The sequence below is a fragment of the Anas acuta genome, chromosome 2 (genome assembly GCF_963932015.1).
Source record: "Anas acuta chromosome 2, bAnaAcu1.1, whole genome shotgun sequence".
In the NCBI taxonomy this organism is placed as follows: Eukaryota; Metazoa; Chordata; class Aves; order Anseriformes; family Anatidae; genus Anas; species Anas acuta.
In genome coordinates, this window is record NC_088980.1 from 26,360,107 (window position 1) to 26,384,054 (window position 23,948).

At 39.0% G+C, this 23,948-nt stretch overlaps 1 protein-coding gene across 6 annotated transcripts in view; it reads right to left on the minus strand.

Annotated features, from left to right (window-relative positions):
• The window catches only part of SLC25A13 (solute carrier family 25 member 13), a 98,691-nt gene that overhangs the window by 38,947 nt on the left and 35,796 nt on the right, over positions 1-23,948 (minus strand). For all 6 annotated transcript variants that reach the window (XM_068673994.1, XM_068673996.1, XM_068673993.1 and 3 more), the window contains 5 exons: positions 10,895-11,034; positions 4,133-4,279; positions 2,205-2,343; positions 1,282-1,375; positions 1,022-1,106 (listed from right to left, as the gene is read on the minus strand). In XM_068673994.1, the coding sequence (XP_068530095.1) occupies positions 1,022-1,106; positions 1,282-1,375; positions 2,205-2,343; positions 4,133-4,279; positions 10,895-11,034 (605 nt within the window). The remainder of the gene's footprint in view (positions 1-1,021; positions 1,107-1,281; positions 1,376-2,204; positions 2,344-4,132; positions 4,280-10,894; positions 11,035-23,948) is intronic.

A 23,948-nucleotide genomic window follows, 5' to 3' on the forward strand; every position in this document is an offset into this window, starting at 1 on the left:
GTGGTGGTGTTCAAGTGTAGGGGAGGGAGGAGAAAAAGAAAGAGAAGTGAAAGAGACGCATGTGTGTACACATACACACACAGGCTTGGCTTATGGCCTGGTAGCCCTAAAAATGTAGCCTGCATCAAATCATTGTGGTCAAACTGGCGTCTCTGCACAGACCCAGAGTAGGAAAACAAAACAAAACAAAAAAAAGTTAGTCTCACAAGACACAAAGTTAAGACTGCCTTAAAATAGACAGAGAGAAAGAGAAAAACAGAAACAGAGACTTAGTTTTAAATCTATCTGTTTAGTAACTTGTATCATGAAAAATCTAACATATGCTACAAAAATATAAAAACTAAAAAAACAGTAAATTTGACATTTAAATCAGTAAGTTTGACTTCTTTTTTCCTCTAACACAACAGAAGTTCATCTTCTGTTATACCATCAAGAGAAGACCTTTAGTTTTTGTACATACACAGACTAAATATTATTGCTTATAGGGAAATTGTGATGGTAGACCAAACATTATTTCTCCTATTTTGATATTCAGCAGAGTATAAAGCAAAGCAGAGAATACTCTGAAGCCTTGAACATGCGTGCATTTTCAGAACAAGGGCTGTCATTTAATAGACTAGATGCTGAATTTACCATCCATACTTAGAGCAGGAAGTCTTTCCTCATTAAAAAGAACAGAGAGCAACAGAATCATGAAACATAAACAACTTAATTAGGTATACACCTAATATTTACTAAATGGCTGGATAACACTCATACATCTTGTTTTATCTTTCCAAAGTAAATTACATTTAACCTGTCAAAATGCAACCCAAGAGAAAGGGGCACAGAGAAGAGATTGAAATGACATGATGCAGGTTAAAAATAAATTCTAACAAGAAGATATTCCTCACAGATATTACAAAACACAAGAGAAAAGCAACTCAGCTTTATGACTACATAGAGAGGTAGGATATCTATTTATCTAACACTGAGTACAGAACACAATACATAACAGCATCTTGCTGGCTCCTGTTCTTACCTGCCTCTGGGCCTCAGCCAGGTTGTAGGGCAACGTCCCTTCCTCCAGAGGAGCAATTCTTTCTATATCAGCTAATGTCATTCGCCTGAGGAAATTAATTCAGCTTAGTGATTGCTTACAGATAGGTTTTGGATCACAAGGAGTTGCCCACACTTGACCACTACATTACACCCTTCTGCTTCCCACCGCCACCTCCCTCTCTTTCAGAGTATGAGAGAGGAGGAAAGAAAAAAGGGAAGGATAGATAATTCTTCACTTACCCCCGCGGCTCATATAAATCTGCTAACTGAAACAAGATGTCAACTTCCATGGGTGTAACCTGACCAAATTTCTGAGCTGCCAGAACAAACTCCTCTGCAACAGAACAGAAATACAGAAGAGAAAGAAAAACTAATCAAACCAGATACATGTAATCCAAAGCACTTTGGAGTTACTTTATATTTTAGTATTAAGGAGAAGATGCTGGTGTGGAGAGGAAGGGAGAGAGAGAAATAAAAGTGACCCACCACTAAAGCGTTCCTGCCGCTACATAAATGTATGTTTGAAATGGTATATCCATCATGCAAACGAGCACTACTCTCTGGTCTTAAAGCTTAGTGCTATCAGCAGGATTTAGGATATTTGACATACGGTATCAATCAGTTGCGGGTCAGGGGGAAAAAAAAAAGGCAAAAAAAATCAGGAGTCAAGAGATGTGGAACTTTTCATGCATAGTCAGGGTAGGCCACATTAATGAAACTTTGGCGTTGCACAGGGAATTCTCTATAAAAGTGGTTAGATATAGCAGATAACATCTTGTTCCAAGCTTGTAGATCAGCTTACTGTGCCGCCAATACAAGTTTATGGAATTCTTCAACTACCCTTGAAGGTCACTTTAATAGGCTGCCAATTTGGCAGGAGTCCTAGGAAGTTTTTTAAACTTTTAAATATCTATACATACTTTCCTCACCCTGCCCCCACTGCCAGTTTTACCAGGACCTTTTTCTGATGGAAACAAAATGAAAAACCTGGAAGGTGGACTCCAGCAGGAATGTACAAAACTACGGATGTACCAAGAAACGGGAACAAAGCAGGCTGTCTCCCCCTCCCATGGATTTAAAAGCATACAGATGAGGCCTTCCCCTCCACCCTGCCCCAGCCAAATGCCCAAGGAAACTTCCAGACTGCAAACATTTATACCAACCCTTAGTGACTTCCACATCTTTTCTATTTCCAGCCAGAGTACTGTAGATCTTTCTAATGAGCTCCATGTTGTTAAGGAGAGAATTAAATCCATTAAAATAGGAAAAGCTGACCTGATGGGAAGTGGTACCTCCAGCAGCCTAGAGTAGAGACAGTAAAAGAAGAAAAGAGAAGGGAGAGTGTTAAAAGATTTAGAAAAATCTTGACATAAAATTAATGTTTCAAAATCTTTGTAAGAGTGACAGTAGCACAGAGTTGCTTTTTTAAAAAAAAAAATAATGCAAAATAAAGAAAACTATGAAAGATTCTTATGTTACTGAAACTAATCATGACCAGAATGTAAAACTCTCCCCACCCTACAAACCTAAACAAATACATATGCAGGATTATAACAACATAACCAGTAGTAATTTACAAAGTTCAAGTTTCAGTACTGTTTCAGTTGGAAATGTTTTATAAGTTGGCTTATTTCTAGTAATGAGGAAATCTACTTCTACATGTAAAGTATATTACTATACAGAAAATTTCAACAAAATCAAAACATATTCTGAAAAAGGTCAATTCAAACATTTAAATTCACAGGCATTTCAAGTTGTGGAAAACCAGCAGTAAGCTCTCAGGCTTATATCAGGCAGTCAAACCAAATGGGAACAATGAGGTTCAAACAGTTATTCGTTCTCAAATGAGTACTGAACCCAAGCCTTTATTGTGAAGTGGTGTTGGGTCTGCACACAGAAAAAAAATATTGGGCCAATTCACTAATTTAAAGTATAAGACTGGTGATCTACAAAATTTCTGAAAACAATGTGTAAGCTTGCCAAAATTTAATTGACCTTGAGGGAGAATCAAAAATCTCATCTGATATTTTCTGAGAGAGTATATGACCCAGGAAAGCTGCTAACAAGACTGGGGAGAGAACAGAGGAAGAAGGTATCAGAAATCATTGTCCATGAGTCTTCTGGCTATGCTTTTCACTCTATGCTTCCAATATTCTGCACCCAGTTTGCAGTTCTCATCACTTCATACATCTCCCTGGAATTCTCCATTACAAATCAAAGAAGAACAAATTTCTTTAAACCTGGATATAGCCAAAATTCATATTATTTGGAAAGAGCTGCTACAAATTTCCAAGATTAGAAACTGTGGTCAAAACCAAATGTACCTTTTTTTTTCCCTCTTCATATTTATCTAAATATGAATAATATTTAATTTGGCCTATCATGCTGTAATAGAAGTTCTGCTTTGTGAGAAACACAGTTCACAAAAGACGAATCTCATATGTTCTGAAAGGCCATTCTTCCTGGAAAACTAGAGACTTTCCTCATGAGATACAGCAGAAAATTAATACATTACTAAAAATTAAAATTATAGATTCTGCTTAATGGATAACAGAAATATAACAATAGGGTCTAGAAATCAGGAAAACGTCCACTAAATAATAAAATGCATTTCAAGCCAAAAAATGTGTACACTGATGTGTAACTACTATCAGTGAATGCACTTGGGTGGTGTTGCAGTTCATACACTCTCTCAGGTGTCTGGAAATTACCCTTCAAAGACCAGAACTGACATTACAAAGCAAGTCCTTTGAGGATGACTTCCTAAATAGGATGCAATAGTGTTGTCCATTTTTACTTTGAGGAAAAAAAAAAACAAAGGAATGACCAGAAATAGCCACAGAACTCCACATTTGTAGGTCATTACTAAGATCCACCTACTCGCTTTGTCTTTTGTCTCAGGAGACCAGGAACATTGAGAACACATAATGTAATGAGGGTTAACTTTCCTATGTGTAGAATGACTGCTAAGCTTACAAACATTCATTTGTAATGTGGACTATGTGCCACACAGAGCAGTCAAGTTACATAAAAAAGGAACCTCAGCCTTGTCTCCCATGTCTTTCCCAATGGTGCTACCAGAGCTACTCACAGCTACTAGACATTCTTCAACAAATGGCGTCAGCATATGTGGTCGGATGGTGACCATAATGTCCCTGAAGTCCATAGCTGTGACTCTTCCAGCCTGAGCATTGTCCCGTTGCACAAAAGCTTGTTTTGCATGTTCTAACTGTATCTCCTGAAAATATATGAAAAACAAAACAAAGCAAAAGGTTCAGAATTGTTACCTTAACAGTCAGATTTATTTAATGGAATCCCATAGAATGTCTCATACTTAACAAAACACAGTTACATATAACCCGATTTTAATTGATACTGTATGTATAATTTTCAGCCTTTTCCAACTGTTGCATATATGGCCTCTGTCACTGATCTGAGCACCTAAAACAACAGCTATGATTTTTCTGCCCTGGGGGCATTAGGTCATGCAATTAATTTAACTGAGAAATGAAGGGCATGTTGATATGCCACAAGTGGAGGCAACCTCCCATGCACGAACATTAAAGTGTTCCATGATGTGCGTTATCCAGTTTATTGCACGTGTTGCTGCAGGTCAAAAAATATTCCATGAAATTCTTTGCTACCACTTGAACGAAGACAATGCAATGATCAGAGATTTCCACACAGACATCCACTAGTACTGAAAGCATTCCCTCAAAAAGCATCCTCTTTTAAAATATATTTATCTATAAAGGACAGCAGCAGTTTAATTTAAAACTCATTGTATCGTGACTGGTTAAAGATCACCTCTTGATATGTCAGCTGCAGTAACAGGCAGAAACCTATCACAAGTACTATCTGACACAACCACCTGATAAACTCAGTTTGTGATTCACTGAGAGAAGATAAAAAAAGCATTAGACCACTCAAAAATTTGTCTTTTTCTACCATGACCTTCTCCATTTCTTCATAAATTACTGTTAGAATACTTTCTTATTTTTTAATTAAAAAGAACAATCCTGCACAGATGGTAACTTGACAATATGTATCGAAGTTTTATCTAGTTCTACAGATTTCCTTAAAGCAGAATTACATTTTGGTGACATAGTTTGACTTACCAATCAGTGTTCCTCTACTGACTGGAAGAAAACAAATCATTACCATCTCCTTCCTTCCAATTTCAAGGCTTAAAAATACTTCACTGGAAATACAGTGCCTCGTCTGAATACAAATTCATAATCAATTACTCAGAAAATGGAATCACAGCAAAAGTATGTCAGTTACACTACACCAAGTCTTGCAGTGGACAACGACATTATCCTATTACTTTAATTCCAGTTGCAAATATGCCTTAAAAGTCACATTAATCCAAGACTCACGCTAGTCAGGAATCACAAGCATGATGTACTCTCGGTGAACACGATCCTCTGTAAGTCGCTGTTTATCTCTCAGCAATATTCAAAGGGGCAGAGAGTGAATGGTGAAAGGCAAACTCAACGGGTGCAGGACCAGGTCCACAGAAGGCCTGCAGCCACCATCCATCCTTCCACTCACCCACCGGTGCACGCTGCCATTCAAACTATTTTTGCCTTTTCACTTCAGTCTCCCAGCCTTTCTAATTTTATTCTTAAGTCCTAATTAAAACGCTATACCCTGAACTGAAAGGTATGATGAAAAGCAGCCCATATATTAGGCAGAAGAAGGTAAAGGCGGGTGGAGAGGAAAGGCCCGATTGGTGTTTCAACAGGGCACTTCACTCCCAGAATTATTCAGAAATTTCTGCTTTTAATGAGAAATGCTTGTGAGGTATAATTTGCAGCGTTACAATTTCAGTTCTGTCACGTTTCCTTTACATTACAGCCCCCTGTGTGGAGGTGTTACAATTGAGCAATCCGGCTGGATGCGGCCATGCAAGCTTCTGCTTCATTCCGGTTGTGCCTATAATTTCAACAGAATTTGGAAGCAGGCAACACTGGGAGGTTTACAGTGGGAGGAGCACAGGAACACACAAAAAAAACTTGTCAGCTTGAGGCAGGCAGCTACTCAGGAGGCACGCAGCTCTGAAGAGGAGTTAGGTGTAACAACCCCTGTCTCCCTAAATGCTCACCTCCTGGCAGATGGGAACACAGGAGCAAATGAACAAAAATATGAACACATCAACAAAAACAATTGTCATTAAGTGGCAGCATCATTAAAAAAACGCCTATATTTAGCAGAAGAATAACATGGGAAACAGTGAATGTTGCTTTCTTCTCTCTCTCATTCCATTTGTTTTAACCACCAAAACTGCTGACAGTCCTGTGGTGGCAGAAACCAGCATTTAAATGCAGTTAAAAAAAAACAAAACACAACCTGGAGGACCACTTGCAGAACATAAGTCCAGTTTGCTACCACCTCTGCACAGCAGGTGTTGGTGGGCCCTTGGCTGAGAGCAGTGTCACAGCCACGGAAGCAAAGCAGCGCTCATGATCCAGAGACATATGTTAAGGGCATGTTTCTTGTCATCACTTGGCTAATTACAAAATGGCTTTAGTACCACAATCAAGTACAAGCCAAACCACCCCATCTTCTCCTTGCTTACATGATTCCTTTCTTGGTACCCATGGAATTAACTAGAGAGAATTAATTATCCCACTTGGTTAAACACGTGGTCAAGGCCTCAGCGCTGCCACTTGCCCATACTCTCGTCAGCTAGTAAATAACTGCTTAGCTGTAAAAAGACAGCAAGTCAAAGCTCTGAATAGGGTGATCTCCATCTTCTGGAGCTCCCTATTCACACCCTTAGATCAGAAATGAAAGAGTTTAAGCAGACTGCAAATAGTTAGTGAAGACATCCCACTTTCTCAGCAAGGTTGGGTCTTTCCAGGCTGCAGCTGTTCTGAGCTGTGATCAGCACTGCTTTGTTCTGGTTGCATCAAACAGAAGGAAGCACATGGACCTTCTGTCACAGGGCAGTCCCAAAATGCGAACAAGACAGTGATAGGGCATATGAGAACATTCAGACATTATATGCAAAGGAGATTTAGCCTCAAAACCAAATTTCTGATATAAAATCCATCACAAAACAGACAGATGTCACTTCTCTAATCACTGTACATTGCACAACAATGCAATAAACGCCTTAAACTCCTTAGCTCCAAAGAAAAGCTACCGATTCCAGCAGTCCCTGGTGAGTCTCAACGTTAAGGCACCTCACAGCTTGACTGTGTTTCAAAACGAGGCTCAGCAGCTATGAGCAATTTATCAGGGAAATCTGATGAGACATTCATAACATGTCCTATGCCGTGTACATGCAGTAATATAAAAAATACGACTTTAAAATAAACTGAAAAAAGCAAAGCTGTAGTAGCATTTACAGACGCTATCTGATCTGCAGAAACATTTGTTTTACCTATTTCTGTCCAGTATTGCTTACTGAGACAGATTATGTTTAAAAGGAATACAATCCTCATTGCTTTGCAATACAAATTACACATGTTAAAGAACCTTCTCTGACTAGACTTTTTGTAAACATGGATATACTTTAGAAAATAAGCTTCTCCCTTGATGCTGCAAGTCCAAAATTCCCCCAGCTAGTATAAGACGTTGTGAAAAATTAATTTGCACATCATGGCAGGCATGCTGGCACCAAAATGTTCATGAAATTATTTCCCATCTACAGATTTTACCTCAGCTTTCACTTACAGCTCATTACGAACTTCATTACTTTCCAGGTAGATAGAAACTTATGCTTGGGTTCCATCCCAATGGATCTACAAGCCATCATATGCAGCACAATCCTTTCTACCAGAGCAAAACCTGGGGTGTCAATTATAAAGAGTACTACTTCATCAACTAATATGCTGGGCATGAATAAATCCCCAGATAACGCGGAAATGGATTTAGCAAGTCCACATATAAGCATATATTAAAATCCATTCTGCAGAATAGATTTCACATGCTGGGAAAGGGGCCAGCATCGCGCTTCATGAAGCAGACTTGTCGTTTAAGTGATAATAGAACAGGGCTATATCCAAACAGATATAGATGTGACTGATACGTAGCAGAGACATCTGAGCTAATTTTAAGCTAGCAAAAATGAGAAGTGGGGTAAAACAACACACCTTGAGCGCTGCATTCATGCAGATAGACTGTTAAGCATACTTGAGCTAAGTAGTTTGGAGGCTATACTTTTGGACTTCTCTGTTACTGTAGACAAAAAAGGGGGTGGCTGGATATAAATATTCAGAATACCAAAAAAACTCTTCTTATTTAAAGCTAGAAGAGATCTGTCTTGTGCATGGATAAAATATACTAATGTTATTTTCCGCCTAGCTTCAGCTTTGCCAGAAGTGATGATTAGCCCAAATGCTGCAACAGATAATGAATATGTAACAACTTTATGTGGTATAATAGGAGCCAATATGAATGAATTTGACTCTAGCTGGATTATTCCATTAGAAGTGGCAAATTACATTGTACTTACAAAGCAGTACCTGAAGCGCCTTACAGAACCATCTGGTCCATGTTAAGTGCAATATAAAGAGCATTCACACATCTGGAATGCAGAGAGGTAATCTGGTATCCACTGTGGTCTCCTGCTGTCTAAGGTCCAAGGTCTAGACATCAGAACAAGGAGACTGACTCATGCGAAGGCAGAATGTCAGAAGGAAAGGCTGAGTACCAAAGGTTACAGAACTTAAAGGAAGATTTCTATGCCTGTGCCCCAAATTCACTATCTATAATATAAAGCCGCAAAGCAAGTCAGTAAGGAAACTCATGTTCCCAGGATTTACAGCTACAGAAAATAAGTAAATAGGTGTACCTAATTACTGTGACTGACTGAGCATCCTAACGAACTGTACTGATAGCAGACAACTGTTTCAGCAGTCTTAAAACAATTAATTTGCTTAAAAGTTTCTGCTGTCTGTGCCAATGCTGAGAGCAACTTTATTTGCAGCCTTACAACTTTTCCTGAATGCATCTCACCCCTCTAAAGGACACTTAAAATTGTTGATCTTATTCTCCATGTTTACACTCATCCTCCCTCTTTCTGTCATATGAAGATCATGACTGAAAGGACCGTCTGGTTCATGAGAGGATCACTGATGTGTTCCAATACAACCTTTTACTCTGCACCGCTACATAGCTAAGACATGCTTTTGCAGTATAAAAATGTTAAAAAAAAAAACAAACACCACAAAACAACAAAAAAGACACACCAAAACCAAACACAATTCTCCCCAGAAAATTATCACATAGAAGGAAGTCCTTTTAGTCAACAAAAGAGGATCACCCCTTTGCTAGGATGAAAAAGCCTAGTAGTTAGGACTTAAATCCAAAGCTAGACGAGTCATGCCTCAGCTCCTGCTTGTCCTAATTCAAAGAAAGAACATGAAAGAACCCAAAAATGAAAAAAAAAAAAATAAAAAAAAATTAAATCTTCCAAATACCCAGCCATGAGGTTATATGGTATTTTAGGCTGGTGGCTCTGAAACTCTTTCGTATGCGCGTATGTGCATGCAAGTGGACACCTTGTGGAAGGTGTCTCTGCCTGTGGCAGAGAGGTTGGGATTTGATGATCTTTAGGATCCCTTCCAACTCAAATCCAATTCTAGGATTCTACATGTCTTCCTTTCATTCTGTGTTTTTCTTCAGGCTTTCCTCTGATCTCTGAACAGACAGATACATGAGGCAAACAGGACTGGTAGTCTGTTAAGCCTGTGATTGTAATCCAACAAAATCAGGATACACATCCAGGGCTTATTCTGTATGGAAGGAGGTACTGGAACAACCAAGGAACACATGTGGCCACAGGCCTTTTTTCAGATAAAGTAAAATTTTGGTTCTTTTATCCAGAAGAGGTTCTAGCTCAGCATTGTTTCACAAAATCGGTGCATATCCAAGCTACTTAGGAGTTGCAACAGTCAATACAAAACCTAAGGGAATACAATTTAATCATGTGATACCTGACGTCCTCTTCATACAAAGTTAATTAGGCTCTGTTCTACAAAGTCAATTTGAAACATTTGTCTCAATAGCATTATCTTAATTATTCCTCATCAAAATGATACCACCCCCTACTGTGAACTAACATACTTGTGTAAACAAGAAAAAAAGAAACCTTGCAGTCTTCAAGCAGTTTCCCATTTTAAAACTCTCTAGTGTAAATACTAATACAGGCATTAAGTATTCAGACAGAATACAAATAAGAATCTCACATGTTCACCACTTCAAGGATCACTTTTCCTACTACAGAGTATTTTTAATAGTAGTGCTGAAATGCAGATAATCTGTTTATTTTTTTATTAGCACAATATTTTGCTTTCTGTAACAAAGTACCCCAAAGTGTATATAGGCAAGAATTCCTTGTAAAAGAAATACAGTATTTTATTCTTCGTATACTAAAAGCAAAACTAAGTAGTATTTCCTTATTGTAAACACAAAAAATGAGGAAAAGGAAAGAATTGTGTGGAAATGGCCTACAGCAATTATCATGCAAAATATCATCTTACTGGATATCAGCACAGAATTAAATACCAATTTGGTAAACATTCTATTTATGGACAAAATTATTTCTTAATACTGCTCAATACTGTTATTTAATATTCTTTGACTCATGCAATATAGGAAACTTTCAAAAACTACCTGACTTTCTGCACACAGGTGCCAAAAACAAAAGAAAAAAAGAAGAAAAAAAGAGCTACCCAGAATCAGCAACTTTACCACTAGCTTATCCTATTTATCACCACTATCAAAGTTCAGCTGTCTAACTGTAAAAGCCCACGCAGTCTTTCTCACAACTTTCCTACTAGCACGGTATTTTGCAAGTACTTTGAATCTTATTAATCTTGATAACCTGTACTATACCCACCAGTAAAAACTGGGTGAACTCTGCATATGTTAGGTGTCTTTTTCTATCCTTTCCAAAATGCAGCTGTACGAACTCTGAATTCCAGTTAAATGGAATGTGCTGATGAATTGTGGTCTGGCCAAAAACTTGCTTAGCATCCTCTGGAAAAAAAAAAAGAAAAATGTTAGTCTAATAATAAAATAAAATAACAATAGAGACGAGCATATATTTATATAAGCAAAACAAATACAGCATATTCTAACAGGAAAGCAATATTGTTCATATAAAGCAGTAACATATTGTAAAGCTAACCTAGCCTTTTTGTTAAACATAATCATAATAAATGAAAAGTTTTGCACACCCTCACTAATACAATCTCTTGAATAATCTTATTTGTGAAGTTCTACATTCGCAGCATTTGATTGGAAGAGACTCAACTAGATATTTCAAGTTTCAAAATCAAGCGAGAAAGGATAAAAAATTAAAAGACAATTTATGAAAAGATGACTAAAGCTAACCAATTTTCAGCATAATCTTTTCAAACTGCTAACAATGAAAGTTTTGTGTCACTATAATTCAGGCTTTTGTATTATTCCAAGAGTTCTCCACATTCAAACAAATCAACTATAAAAATACCAGTATTTCAAGATCCACTTTTCTGTAGTTACCTTACAGGAACAGTATATGTGAGGCAGGGGGTGGAGGGACATGGCAGACAGAATACAAACTTATCACCACCTCCAACATAAAGCAGACTTTACAGTCTCATTTTTGCTATGGGATGCAGGGCGAGCAAGTTTTGTTAATCACACCTAAATGCAAGGCTGATAGTTTAGTTCAGATTAGTTTAGTTGTCCTAACTGGCCCTCAGTTTATTATGGGCTTGGCAGATGTTTTGATAGTACATGACATTTTTGGCAAATGAATACTGTTTGAAACACACCAACCTGTATCATCAGTAATAAGGGCAGTATGTTCCTGGAATTGGACTATATGTATTTTAACTCACAGAAACATAAGAAGACCTGAGGAAGTACTTGTCTTTCAGACAGGTCTCTCATATGATGAAGCCCACTTCAGGGCAAGAGCAGTTGTTGTCTCAGCCAAAAATAAATGGCAAGCACATCTTCCAAAGACAAGCTCACAGCCAGAGGTTCCCAGCTGCTGTATTCCTCCCTCACGTCTGCACAAGCCTCCAGCAATGCCAGCCAGGAGCCAGTTCTTGTCTCCTGCTATCACCTGTGGGCACGGAGAGCTGTTCCCAGGAGACGCTCCCTACCCACAGGTAGGGCCAGGAGGAGGCTTCCTGCTCCCTTCACACTTCGCAGAAGCGCAGGAACCCAACCTCTCAGCTCCTGTCTGTCTCTGTGAGCCACAGAGCTGGAAGCCAGTTCCCAAGTGTGACCAGAGGCTGGGGGGAAGGAAAGCAGCACAGCTGTCTGTCTCCCTGCCTGCAGAAGAAGCTGGAAGCCACCTCCTTGGAGCCAGCCTCTACCTACAGGCAAGGCCTGGGAGCCATTTCCTGCTCACCCCAGCGCCACAAGTGAAGTGGGAGACGCCGCTTTGGGGCCATGAGGCCTCATCTCCTGCACAGGTTGAGCTCTGTTTTCTGGTTCAGTCCGAGCCAGATAGGCACAGCGGCTCTGCTGACCTGGGGAAACCCAGCCAGGATGAAATTCACAGTCAGACAAAGAAGCAGGAAATGGGTGAGAGCCAGGATGGAACAGCTGAGAGCCTGGAAGCTGTCAGGAAGCACCTAAGTTAATGAAGGACTACGACATACATAAAATGGTTGTGAGGTGGTGAAAGAGGCAAGTGTCCTGCTTCACACAGACCCAAACTCACTGCAGCTGGTACTACCTGCAGGAGAAGGACAGCTTGTTCTAAAGCAAGGGGGGAGGTCATAGTCTGGGATTTGTGGAGACAGTAGAGATGATATCGAAGACCTCTTCACATCTCAACAAAGTCAGTAGTTTCATCTTTAAAAATGCACCACCCACCGATCCCTGGGATCAGTTGTGAAAGAACAAGTTGGTTTTAACTTACAAACAGAAAAACTGACCCTAGTTAACCTCAAATTCTTAAAATTCAGATCTTCAGGCCCTAACGTCCTATGAGAATTTTCTCCAAGCAACTTGAGACACTGCCCCCAGGGCAGCATTGTTCATTCGTGTCTTCAAGCTCCATCACAACTGGCTTGGGTCTCGTCAGCCAGCATTCTCCAGCGGCAAAATTCTGCTCTCAAGGCAACTGGGAGGAAAAGTCAATCGGTTCAGACTGACTGTCCCACCACCGAATGCCTGTTATTTAGGATGCTTCCTACCGACGCAGCTTAGGGCAGAAGTCACATGTTGGAGATTATCTTCCTGATTTCTGCCAGACTTCCTCCCCTAGACCTCAAAGAAAGTAACCTGCAAGAAGAAGGCAGACAGTTTTGTCCACCAACAAAAGGACTGTAAAGCTGTCTCCTCCTGCTAGCAACCACTCCGCTTTTCCAGAGGAGTGAAGATATTCCCAGGACAGCTACAGTACCTATTTAGATGCCTGTCTCCCACACAGCATTCAGATGCTCATCAGTTTTCTTTGTCCCTCTCAACCCATCTCCCAGATTTACACAGAACAAGACGCTGATTCTGTTTGGATGAGTTTAGAAACATTGACATTTACAACAACTAGGTTTGGTTGGACTCCAGACTTGTCATTGTCAAAGACAAAAAAAAGTGCTTTCTTACTTGATGTGAAATAAGAGATAGGAAAACCGTAGTTAATATAAAAGCAGTCTCAAACCTCTTTTGATGACAGCAGGCTCCTCACAATCTTTACTTATGTTTACATATGAAAATTACAGTGTCCTGTGATTATGCCACTGTGATTTTATTTTGATTAGTTATCACACATGAGATATGTTGCAAGTACAATGTGTCTTGCTCCCCCGAGCTGCCTTGTAAACACTCCTTGGTTGTGGCATACAAGAAAAATTACCACTCAAGAAAATCAAAAAACAAAAAGTGAAAAAAAAGCTAACTTCTGACAAAAGGACAAAAACAAACAAACAAAAAAACTCACCTCTTAATATTTGCACTACAAATAGGAAAAGGAACCTTAAGCAAAGGAACATAAAACCTGATCAAGCCTGCTAACCATCAGAAGACATCCAATTGTGTACTGGAACTCACTCCAAATTATTACTCACTTCTAAATATAATCTACTAATCATCTAAGTACAGAATTAAAATAAAAAATGTACAATTTAAAAATGTAGTTTGGACCTCAAACCTGGAGCTGTGAAGTTCCACCAACTAGCTGAACTATACACTTTAAAACATAGAGTAGCAGAAAAGTTTCTCAGTAGCCAGGTGTTTTTTTGTTTTGTTTTAAGGAACTTTTTTCAGAGTCACAGCTGAATAGTTTGTGATGGAAAGGACACCTGGACCTCATTTGGTCCAGCCTCCTGTCAAAAACAATCCAGTCAGGTCAGGTTGCTCAGGACCGTGTCCAGCTGAGGGCTGATTATCTCTAGGGATGGAGATGCTTTCAAACTATATATATGCACAAGTACCTACATGATTGATAGCTACAAAAAAAAATCACGATCTACAAAAATCCCACTTAGAAAATAGCCGCAAAATTTTTGCAAATAGGCTGTCAAAATGGGATTTGCTTTGTACAGTTGTTACATCTTTATGCAATTATTATTATTACTTTGCTTGGTATAGAAAACCTGTGCTAAGAAGTTGAGCCTTGAGAAAAATTAGATTATCCTGATGATATTGGTAGTAGCAGCTCCTGCAAAGAATACAGGCTACCTTCTGCAAAGAGGAAAGCAAAAGACAAATTTGAAAATACATGAGCTATCATAAACTAACAAGAGTTCCACATGTACCAATAAACTTTTCAAACCCTTATAGCAGTAGCTGCTTCTATATTCATCATACTCAAGGGCCTGAAGAGGAACATATGAGCATTACAGCTACAGCTTCGCTCCAACAAAGTAAAATGAATACAAAGAGTGTCAGACAGATCCTTTTTATACAGAGATATGGATTTTTAAAAAACAGAATATGCAACCCCCCATCATTCTGCTCAGACAATCTTTATAAAATGTGTTTTGTTAATGTTGCACTACTGTGATCTAGCATTTGGAAAAAGCTTCCTTTAAATGGTTGAAAAAAAGTTCAATGTTTTCAATTACAAAGTCATTTAGATAAAATCTTATATTAAAGAAAAAATTCAAGAGGCAAGTCCAGTGGGTCAAATTAACCTATTTGTGAGTAGCTGTTTCACCATCATGACTGGAAACCCTACCACCTTGCCAACCAGTAAGTAAGACTTGACCTAAAGGCCAGTGGAGATGAGAGCAGAATGACTTCTACAGGCTTTCTACCAAGTCCTCGTTGACCACATGGAACTACGTTCTTCCATGAGGCTCCTGACCCTGTGAGCACCACCAGATTCTGCAACCTCTTCCCCCTGCCCCATCTATGAGCACTTAGATCAGGGTCTGGGCAAAGAGCTATGAGAAGCCGCGTATCTCAGGTCCTTGGTTTTTGCCTGAACTAGTCCATATGGACACTTTTGCCTCAGTGATCCCAAACCTGCTGACTCTGACTGAGGCCTGTCCTTGAACCTGCCTCATCACCACTGGCTTGTCTGGCAATTGCTGGACTCTTGGCTGACCTTGGTCACTGTCACTAGACCTGCTTTGGTCTCCTTGTTTAGGCAGCATGGGGCTGTGCCCCTCCTTGGTGAGGTCTCTGCCTGTGCCTGCCTGTCCTCTTGTCACCTCTGCTGGCTGCAGGCTCACCCGCCCTGTGGAGCTGCCGCCCTCGCTGCTGCTGGCAGCAAAAATAAAGTATGACGGACCTGTGCAAAAACGTGTATGTCTAGAGACAAGTACATATGTATGTCAAAAACACTCAAGCAATAATATTTTGTATTATCTTCTTTTACTGAAATTGTTTGGTTTTATCCAAGGGTTCTTTGTCCCTTTTTTGTCTTTTTTTTTTCTCCTCCGTTTCCCTTTCCTATTTACTGTTGTGAACTTCAAATATGCAGCACAGAGTTTATTTCCATCCTTCCACGGTCTGGCACTAAGACTGTTCTATAATTATGCCTTTTTATTTTGGAAAACATATGCTCACATCACATCTGCTCAGCTAAGATGTGAACGGATGTTTTCCTTATGGGTAGTCCAAGTACTTGACTGGGTTGTCCAGTCATCCACATTTACCCAGAAAAGCTAGAGCACTCTGGAAGTACTAGCATTACAATCACCTTCTTGATCTCCCTGATGCTTTGTAAAGGAAGTGGGTTAAAATAGTTTTATACCTGGCATGCTGTGAATTAATAATATCTCGGAACACCTTGATTACTATGGATTGCAAAGGAAAAGTACTCATCCCTCCAACATCCCTTAGCAAAGAAGAGCAGGAATAGCTGTCACAGCCACCTCTTTCCATGGGTGAGAAGTCCTGACACAGTACACTAATGCTGTATTTTTCTACCTCTTAATTCCTTGCAAAACATGGGCTACAAGCAATTCCACAATTCGGAATCAAAAAAAAAAAATTACGTTAGGTTCTTTCCTTCTGAAAAATACTATTAGGAAGATATCTGTTAGAACTCTCACGCTGAAGCTGGCACAGTAGAAACCGAGTACGTAATTTGAAGATAATGGGATTGTATTTCACGACTCGAGAAGGGGGGGGTTGATCTGAAAAAAGGTAGCAGCTCAGGTCAGTGCAATTCATCTGCACTCCATCATGCGGTATGCTTCTGTTTTAAAACATTCATTCAAAGGAGTGCAAAACCTTCCATTAGTGCACCCTGTATATTTAGACTAAGATCAGTTTCACCTGCACCTAAAACGTGTGGCTGTACGTAGACATTTTGGTATAAACACCTTAATAAAAAAAAACAAAGCCTGATTTTGCTTTTGTTAAATTTTTGTGCATGCATATACGTGTAAGTGGTAGCTTATGGGTTTTTTAATAGGACTAGTTACTCCAAATTCAGAGAAAGTCCCCAAAGATGCAATTAAACACAAATAATAAAAATGGTAATTTTAAACTAATTTAGCCGTGTTGAGCTAGTCCAGCTGTGGACTAGTGCTGAATTGTAGTGGACAAGCAGAGGTTTTGCTGCCTAACATAAGCCAGTGCTGTTCATGTGTAAGCAAAGCTGTTGTATCAAATTCAATGTCCCAATTTCCACATGGTAAGTGAAATCATCATCTGGACTCACTTCTGTTATCCCTATCATGGAGATGTTAAAATCCCAGGACTTTCAGAATCCAGACTGACTCAACAGCTTTCTTGACACTGGCAGGGGTTGACTTTGCTGTAGCTGTCCAGGAAAACAAATTTCCTTCAGAGTTCACCTGATTGTTTCCTACAGCAGTTTAATACACCAACCAAAGTGATAAAAGCAAACTCTTGGCTCAGAGAAATTATTCTAAAAGAGCATAAAAGTTATTACACTTTACTCTCCAAATACAGACTTGAGAGCTCTATTTCTTTAACAGCTATTTTGCTTAGATAGATGGTATTAAAAAAAAAATCACTTTCTTGCAAAGCATTAACATACATTTTCCCCCACTTAAATACTTCAATTTCAAATGCACCACAAAATGTACTCCCACAACAGTACTGTATTAGTATAAAACTATTTTAGTTCAATTAAAATGTCTAACTATCTACCCCCAAACCTACCTAAACTGTAATTTTCACTTTGAGCATTTCCAACATGTTCTCAGTTTTGTTTTCTTTTATCAGCTTATCAAATCAGGTCCTGCATTCCAAATGTTGGAAAAAATAGTTATTAACTGCTAGGTAACAGCAGATTTTCCAATTTAGAAAACTGAAGTACACACACTCTGAAAGTATGTGTATTTTGCCATCTGAAATTTCATATTAAAATTTGTAATAACAAAATACCTTGCTAGCTTTCAGGGCCTGCTGAAGTTTTTTTTGCCTTCTAGTTCGTAATTCTAGGACAATTTGAAAAGGGGATGGAAAATAAATAAATAAAATCAAGCTTAAAATAGTATACTTCTGCTGCTACAGTTTAAATATATTCTGGTGTGGAAGCTTCTGGTTCCTCTCCAAATGCTGCCAAGTAATCATGTTGTATTTTTTTCCCCAACAGCATATACAGCTGCATGAAAGATGGCTAACCCTGGGCTTACTGTTAACCAAAGAGTGACCTCATATAGTTGAGATTTACTCTCAGATTGGCTTTTTCCCACCTTTTCCACACCTATTTTTTTCTTTTTAAGTAGCACGAAGTAGCAGCAGAAAGCACAATATTTTAGCCATTTGAGCATGTAGTATTCTTGAATTATCCCACCAACTGGAAGTGCTCTCTGTTACCTCTATCTTTTAAAATTGAAGCCATTATAGTCAATCGTGCAAATCTACAGTTAGCCTTTCATAAAAAGTGGATTTTTGACCCACTGAACTGGAATAGCTTTCTGAGTCGTTCTTCCGTCTCTGAGAAGATACCACACAATCCACGCACGTCAGTCCGATATTGGTGTGCACCTGCAGTCAGTTGTTCAGAAGACATTGCTCATGAGTGATTAAAAAAGGTTAAAAGTTCCCAAAAAATCATGGTGTTGGCTTTGGGATTTTTTTTTGGAATGCAAACTGATCATTTAAAGAAGTGCAATAAAGCTCCACTTTTATCAAAAAGTGGCTGCCTTCACAATGGTTTATCACCTTTTATTACCTCCAGGTAACCTATTAACATCTGGAGCAAATCAGGGGAAAGCAAAAGTTTACAATGGATCCGGAGACGCCTGCATAAAATGAACGGGTTGACTCAGCACATCTCCAGGCAGTACTGCAACAGCACCAACTGGAGCGTCAGCTCCCTTACAGGCATTCATAGCAGGGAAGAGAAGCAGGAGGATGGAGTCTTCCTTTGCTAAGAGTGTCTGCTTTCACTAGGACGTGAAATATATCCATTTTGTGGTTTGAAGAAGCAACAAAGGCTTTATAGCACATACTCTACACAAGGGTGAGATTAAGAAAACTATCACGAACCAAACGTCATTCAGATCTATTAAGAAGACTGTCATGAGAATGACAATCACCAAAAAATCCCCCCAAAGAAAAACCAGGAAGTCTGGTACAAATCCTAATAAAAAGTTCAGTGTGCCTTCTCTTTTAGATGAAACATGCTATCTACTGAACAAAATCCAGTGGTTAGAAGTTTGTTGCACTATCCAAACTTCTCAACAAGGGCAGAGCAGTACTACAGATTAATCTTACTTCAATGAAAACATCACAGAGAACAGGCTTCTGTCTCTGTGATTTTTCATCAATCACAAAAGATCCATGATAATCTTCACGTTTCACCCCTCTGCTGAAAATGTGCTCACTTTGTCATCCTCTTCACCTTCCCCTGCTCTGGTTGTTTGTACTCTGGTCACTTCAAAAACTACGAAAGTGCTTCCTCGTGACAAACCCTTACGTCGTCCAATTCATCTTGTCTGTGATTTCTGACTGAGATGAGCACATCTATTACCTCTGCTAAATATTGAAAATACCCCCCAAAAGAGTTTTATTTTTCTAGAGTACTATAGCTCTCAGCATTTAAGATCCTGCATCCAAACTTCTCTGCTTCTTCTGCCCTCCTTGGATGTCAGGGGAAATAACATGAAATTTATACACAAAGCATTACATATTTGGCTTACAGAAAAGGTTTTCAACATTTTTTCAAGATGTAAATCCTTTAAAATATTTCTGCTGGAGAAATATATACATAATTTCAGCTTATTGGCAACAACCTTACATTTCTTTGTTACCTTTCCTGGCATCCTTAGAAGTGAGTGACAAACTGCCAGAGCCCAAAGACCACAGGTTTGGAAAGCACTAGGCCCCAGGAGGGCATAAAAATTAAATTTGCCCCTTTTGCCCTGAAGAATAATAATAGTTAAAAAAAAAAAACAAAAAAAAAAAAACAAAAAAAAAACAGAGCACTTCGCACTTCTACCAAGACAAACATAATATGCTACCTAAAATAAAATATAACTTTATCATCTCTATACATCACAGTCACAAAGACAGTTGGGTGTTGATGCACGTGACGTGAGAACAGGCTGAGGGAACGGGGTTTTCTCAGCCTGCTGAGGGGTGGGCTAAAGGAGAACCTTGTGGCTGTCCACAGCCACCCAGCAGGAGGTTGTAGTGAAGATGGAGAGGCACACAGGAAGCAAAAGAAGCAGTGGATGCAAGCCAGAGAGCGGACAATCCCAACCAGGAATCAGTAACTTCTTTTTCGCCATCATGATAGGCAAGCTCTGTAAGTCACTTGCTCACAGAAGCTACAGAGTCTCCATCCTCAGAGATATTTAAAACCTCCACTGGGCGCAGTCCTCAGAGCAGCCTGGCCTGCTGGCCCTGAAGTTGGCTGCCACCATCCCATCCAACCTCAACTGTACAGTGATGCTGTGATCATTCCTTGTTTTTTTGCTGAAGAGAAGAGAGATGCTCAGTCTTTGGTCTGACTTTAATTTAAAAAACAAATTAAAAAAAAAAAAAAAAAAGGAAGAAAACTAAAACAACAAAGATCAAACACCAAATTTCAGTTCTGGATGACTTAGGAAACTCAGTTGTATTTTCTAGACCCAATGAAACACATCTGCATGAACGGATGGAACCTCTCCTAACACTTAAAAGGACAAATTGGCTTTGTGACTAAACACGCTTTGTTGCACTTCAGATGCCTTCATGAAAGTCTGCCTAGTTATGTAACATTTCAGGCAAAAGAAAAAATAAGAGAAGCTTGCCAGTTTGACGTAAGTTTAGAAAGGAAATTATATGAAAATAATATCAAGTATACTTCAAAAGTTGTTTTGAAGAAAAATAAATATACTTACAAGTCTTCCTTACATCCTCTTTTAATTAAAACTAGCTGTAACTTGTGCAAAATCCAGTAGAAACAACAAAAAATATCAGAGACTAAACACATTTTGCACTTGTAATGCTGCTGTTGGGATCATCATATCTAGGCAACTGTCAGTTATAAACCAACAAATGCCTCGCTGTGTAGGTGTAAGCTAACACATCACTAGCTACAAATGGTTTCTAACCAATTTCAACCTGCAACAGAAAACTTGCTAAGAATTACTGAATATTGCAATTTAGCAAATGATCAAAGCTCACAGCCTCAGCAATTTAAGGTTGGTAGTTCAGATTTAGCTTTTCCTTGCTTTCCATGGTTTTGAGCGTACCAGGCTGGGCATCACTAAGCTAAGTGTTGTACAAAAATAAAAATCCCAAAAGAAGAGCCAGGTCACACCAAGCAAAGCATAAAATAGGGCAAAGCATAAAATAATCCTCTGCAACAAAAACAAGCTAGCTCACAAAGTCTGAACCTAACCCTTCGGTTAGGAAAGCAAGTGTTGTACTCCTGTAATAATTCTTAGCACATTGACAAAGAGTCAGAGCGTTATCACAGAGCAAGAACCCCGAAGCTCATCACAGTAGCTGTATATACACATTCAAACCTCAGTGAAGAGCTACATGTTTTTATGAATTTACAAACAAGCGTTCAGGCAATTCAAGTATCAGATAAGCGAGCAGGAGTGCTTAGTAAGATGCATCATTAATTCATGTGTTCCTCTAAGAAATGTGTACTGCTATAATTAATAACAGGAGCACAGAGCCACAATAGCTGCTGTCTGCATGTAAATAGAGTTCTGTTTTGAGACAAAAACAGATGCATTGCTTGACTCTGCAGTTGTTATGCCAAACAAGCAACAATTTAGTGTTTGGGTTCCCCATTCCCTTTGTTTTTTTTTGCTGTCTAGGGAGTGGAGGGTATTTTTTGTTTTTGTTTTCTTTTCGTTTTTTAATGAAAGGCCTAACGTGTTTTCCGGCGTATTCATATTTCTCAGGGCAGCACAGCATAGCATCCATTTTGAAACAGCTTCAGGTCGAATTAGAAGACTTTAGAAGAAATAAATAAATAAATAGAAAACTACAAACTATACCACAGCTACATTTCAATAACTATGAGTTAGAACTTCTGTTTGTAGGGTAAATCTAGTTCAAAAGAAATCAATGAAAATCTTCAAAGCCAGGTTCAATGCTGGTCGTCAGCACAGACTTGGGCATTCATTTTTCTTTTTCTGCCTTTCCTTTATTAATGAGAAAAAATTACATCCACAATGTTCATTTTGCCCTTCATTAGGGCTGTGAGAACCTGTATATGAGAAATAAAGTTCCAGTTCACAGGTATCACTGCTGTGTTATTCACAGCTCGGAATTGTTAACTCTCATCATTTCATTTATCCATCCAAAATTAAAGATAGAGGTTAAGACAACTTAGTTTTTAAACACTGACATTTTTACCCAAGCATCTCACCTTTTTTTTTAATGCCATCTAGTAAAGAATTTCAAAGGGCTCTGCTTCTTTAATGAGGCATTAAAATACAGTCATACGACAAAAAAGCAACTCTACTAAGTCTCTTAAACCCCTGGACTTACATTATCAGCTTTTATGTGCCTGTCAACACTCAACAGTAAGAAGCAATGGTTTGCTCTTTGCCTCGAATTTAAAAGCCAGCTAAACTTCCTCCCACTTTCCTGCTGAGAGCTTTAACTCCTTGCAAACTGTCAAAGCTTTGACACTTCAGCAGCAGATAAATCTACAAGGTGATGCAACGGCCAGGTGTAGTCTCAGTCAGCCACTGGCCACTAATTTACTGCTGCCCGTTTCATTCATCTCCCAAAAGCAATAAACTAGAAATATTCCCCCCCCCACCTCCACACACACACCGCTTGCAAATCGGTTCTTTTAAATAGATGCCACCTCTGCCAAAAGAACTACATACGGTTAACTTGTAACTTGAAAGAATAGAAACATTTAAAATTGTAGAGATGTCCAGGTTTGGCTAAAATGCAAAGGACTTGCCAACCCAGAAGCTAAAGATGCAGTGTTTTGCAATAAAATATTGAATACCAAAACTTTTTACCTACAACATTTCCCTGAACATCCACAGCCTGGATGTGGCATTCAGTGTAAAAGCTCGTTGATGTAAAACCCATTATTAATCTGTTTTACAAAGGTGCCAAGCTAAGCACACGTGGAAAAATATGAATTGGATGACTTGCTTAGTAGAAAACGGGAAGTTCACAGCCAGGAAGCCCTATACTTCATTCAGTATAAGCTAAAATATTTACACCATTATCTCATTATACAGAAAAACAATGACTGCAAAGATAAGCCATGCTTTACAACAGTAAAATGAGATACACATTTATAAAGGGATCCTTGAGATAGTACACTTAGCAGCAGCATAGTGAAAAATGATCCTTTCCCTTTTCTCCTTTTTCTTTCACACTGTAATTCCCCAGTACATAAAACCCCTATTTAACTCTCCTAACCTTGATAAGGACTTGATCCCACTTTCATTCAAGTCAATGGAAAAAGATCTCATAATTAACCTCGCAGATGCATGTCTGAGGCACTGAGTGGCAAAGTTACAGGAGAGCACTGTAGTAACTAATTTGTGAAAATATTTGTTATTTTTTACAATAGGGAAAAAATAAAAAAAGCTTCTCCCTTATGACAGAAAATGTACACTAGCTTTATCTAAAGTTCATTTGGTTTTGCTGAGAACTCACAACACTGAGACACCTCTCACATCCTTCCTACTCCAGGCATTTTCTGGGGCAGTAGCTACAAGGTACTATGCAGAAGTTACAAATGCTTTTATGATTTTAGAGTAGGGGAGGAAGAATTAAAAAAAAAAAAAAAAAAAAAGATATCTGAGGTTCTGCCAATGTTGGCATGCGTCTTCTTTCAAATACCTTAAATACAGCCTGGCATAAGAGTTTCTCTTATTGCTGAAAGGACTTCAATGGGCTTCAAATGCCAAACGAATCCCTTGACTCACTGTGTCGAACCCCAAGGGAAGCATTTGCCAGCAGGAAAAATATGAACGAGAACGCCAAAAGTTAAAAAGCTAAGTTGGACTGATTCAGCATTCAGATCAAACAACTACAGTTCTTCCTAGATTATTAACAAGTGCTCCAAGCAACTGGGGGCTCTGACGCAGACAAGA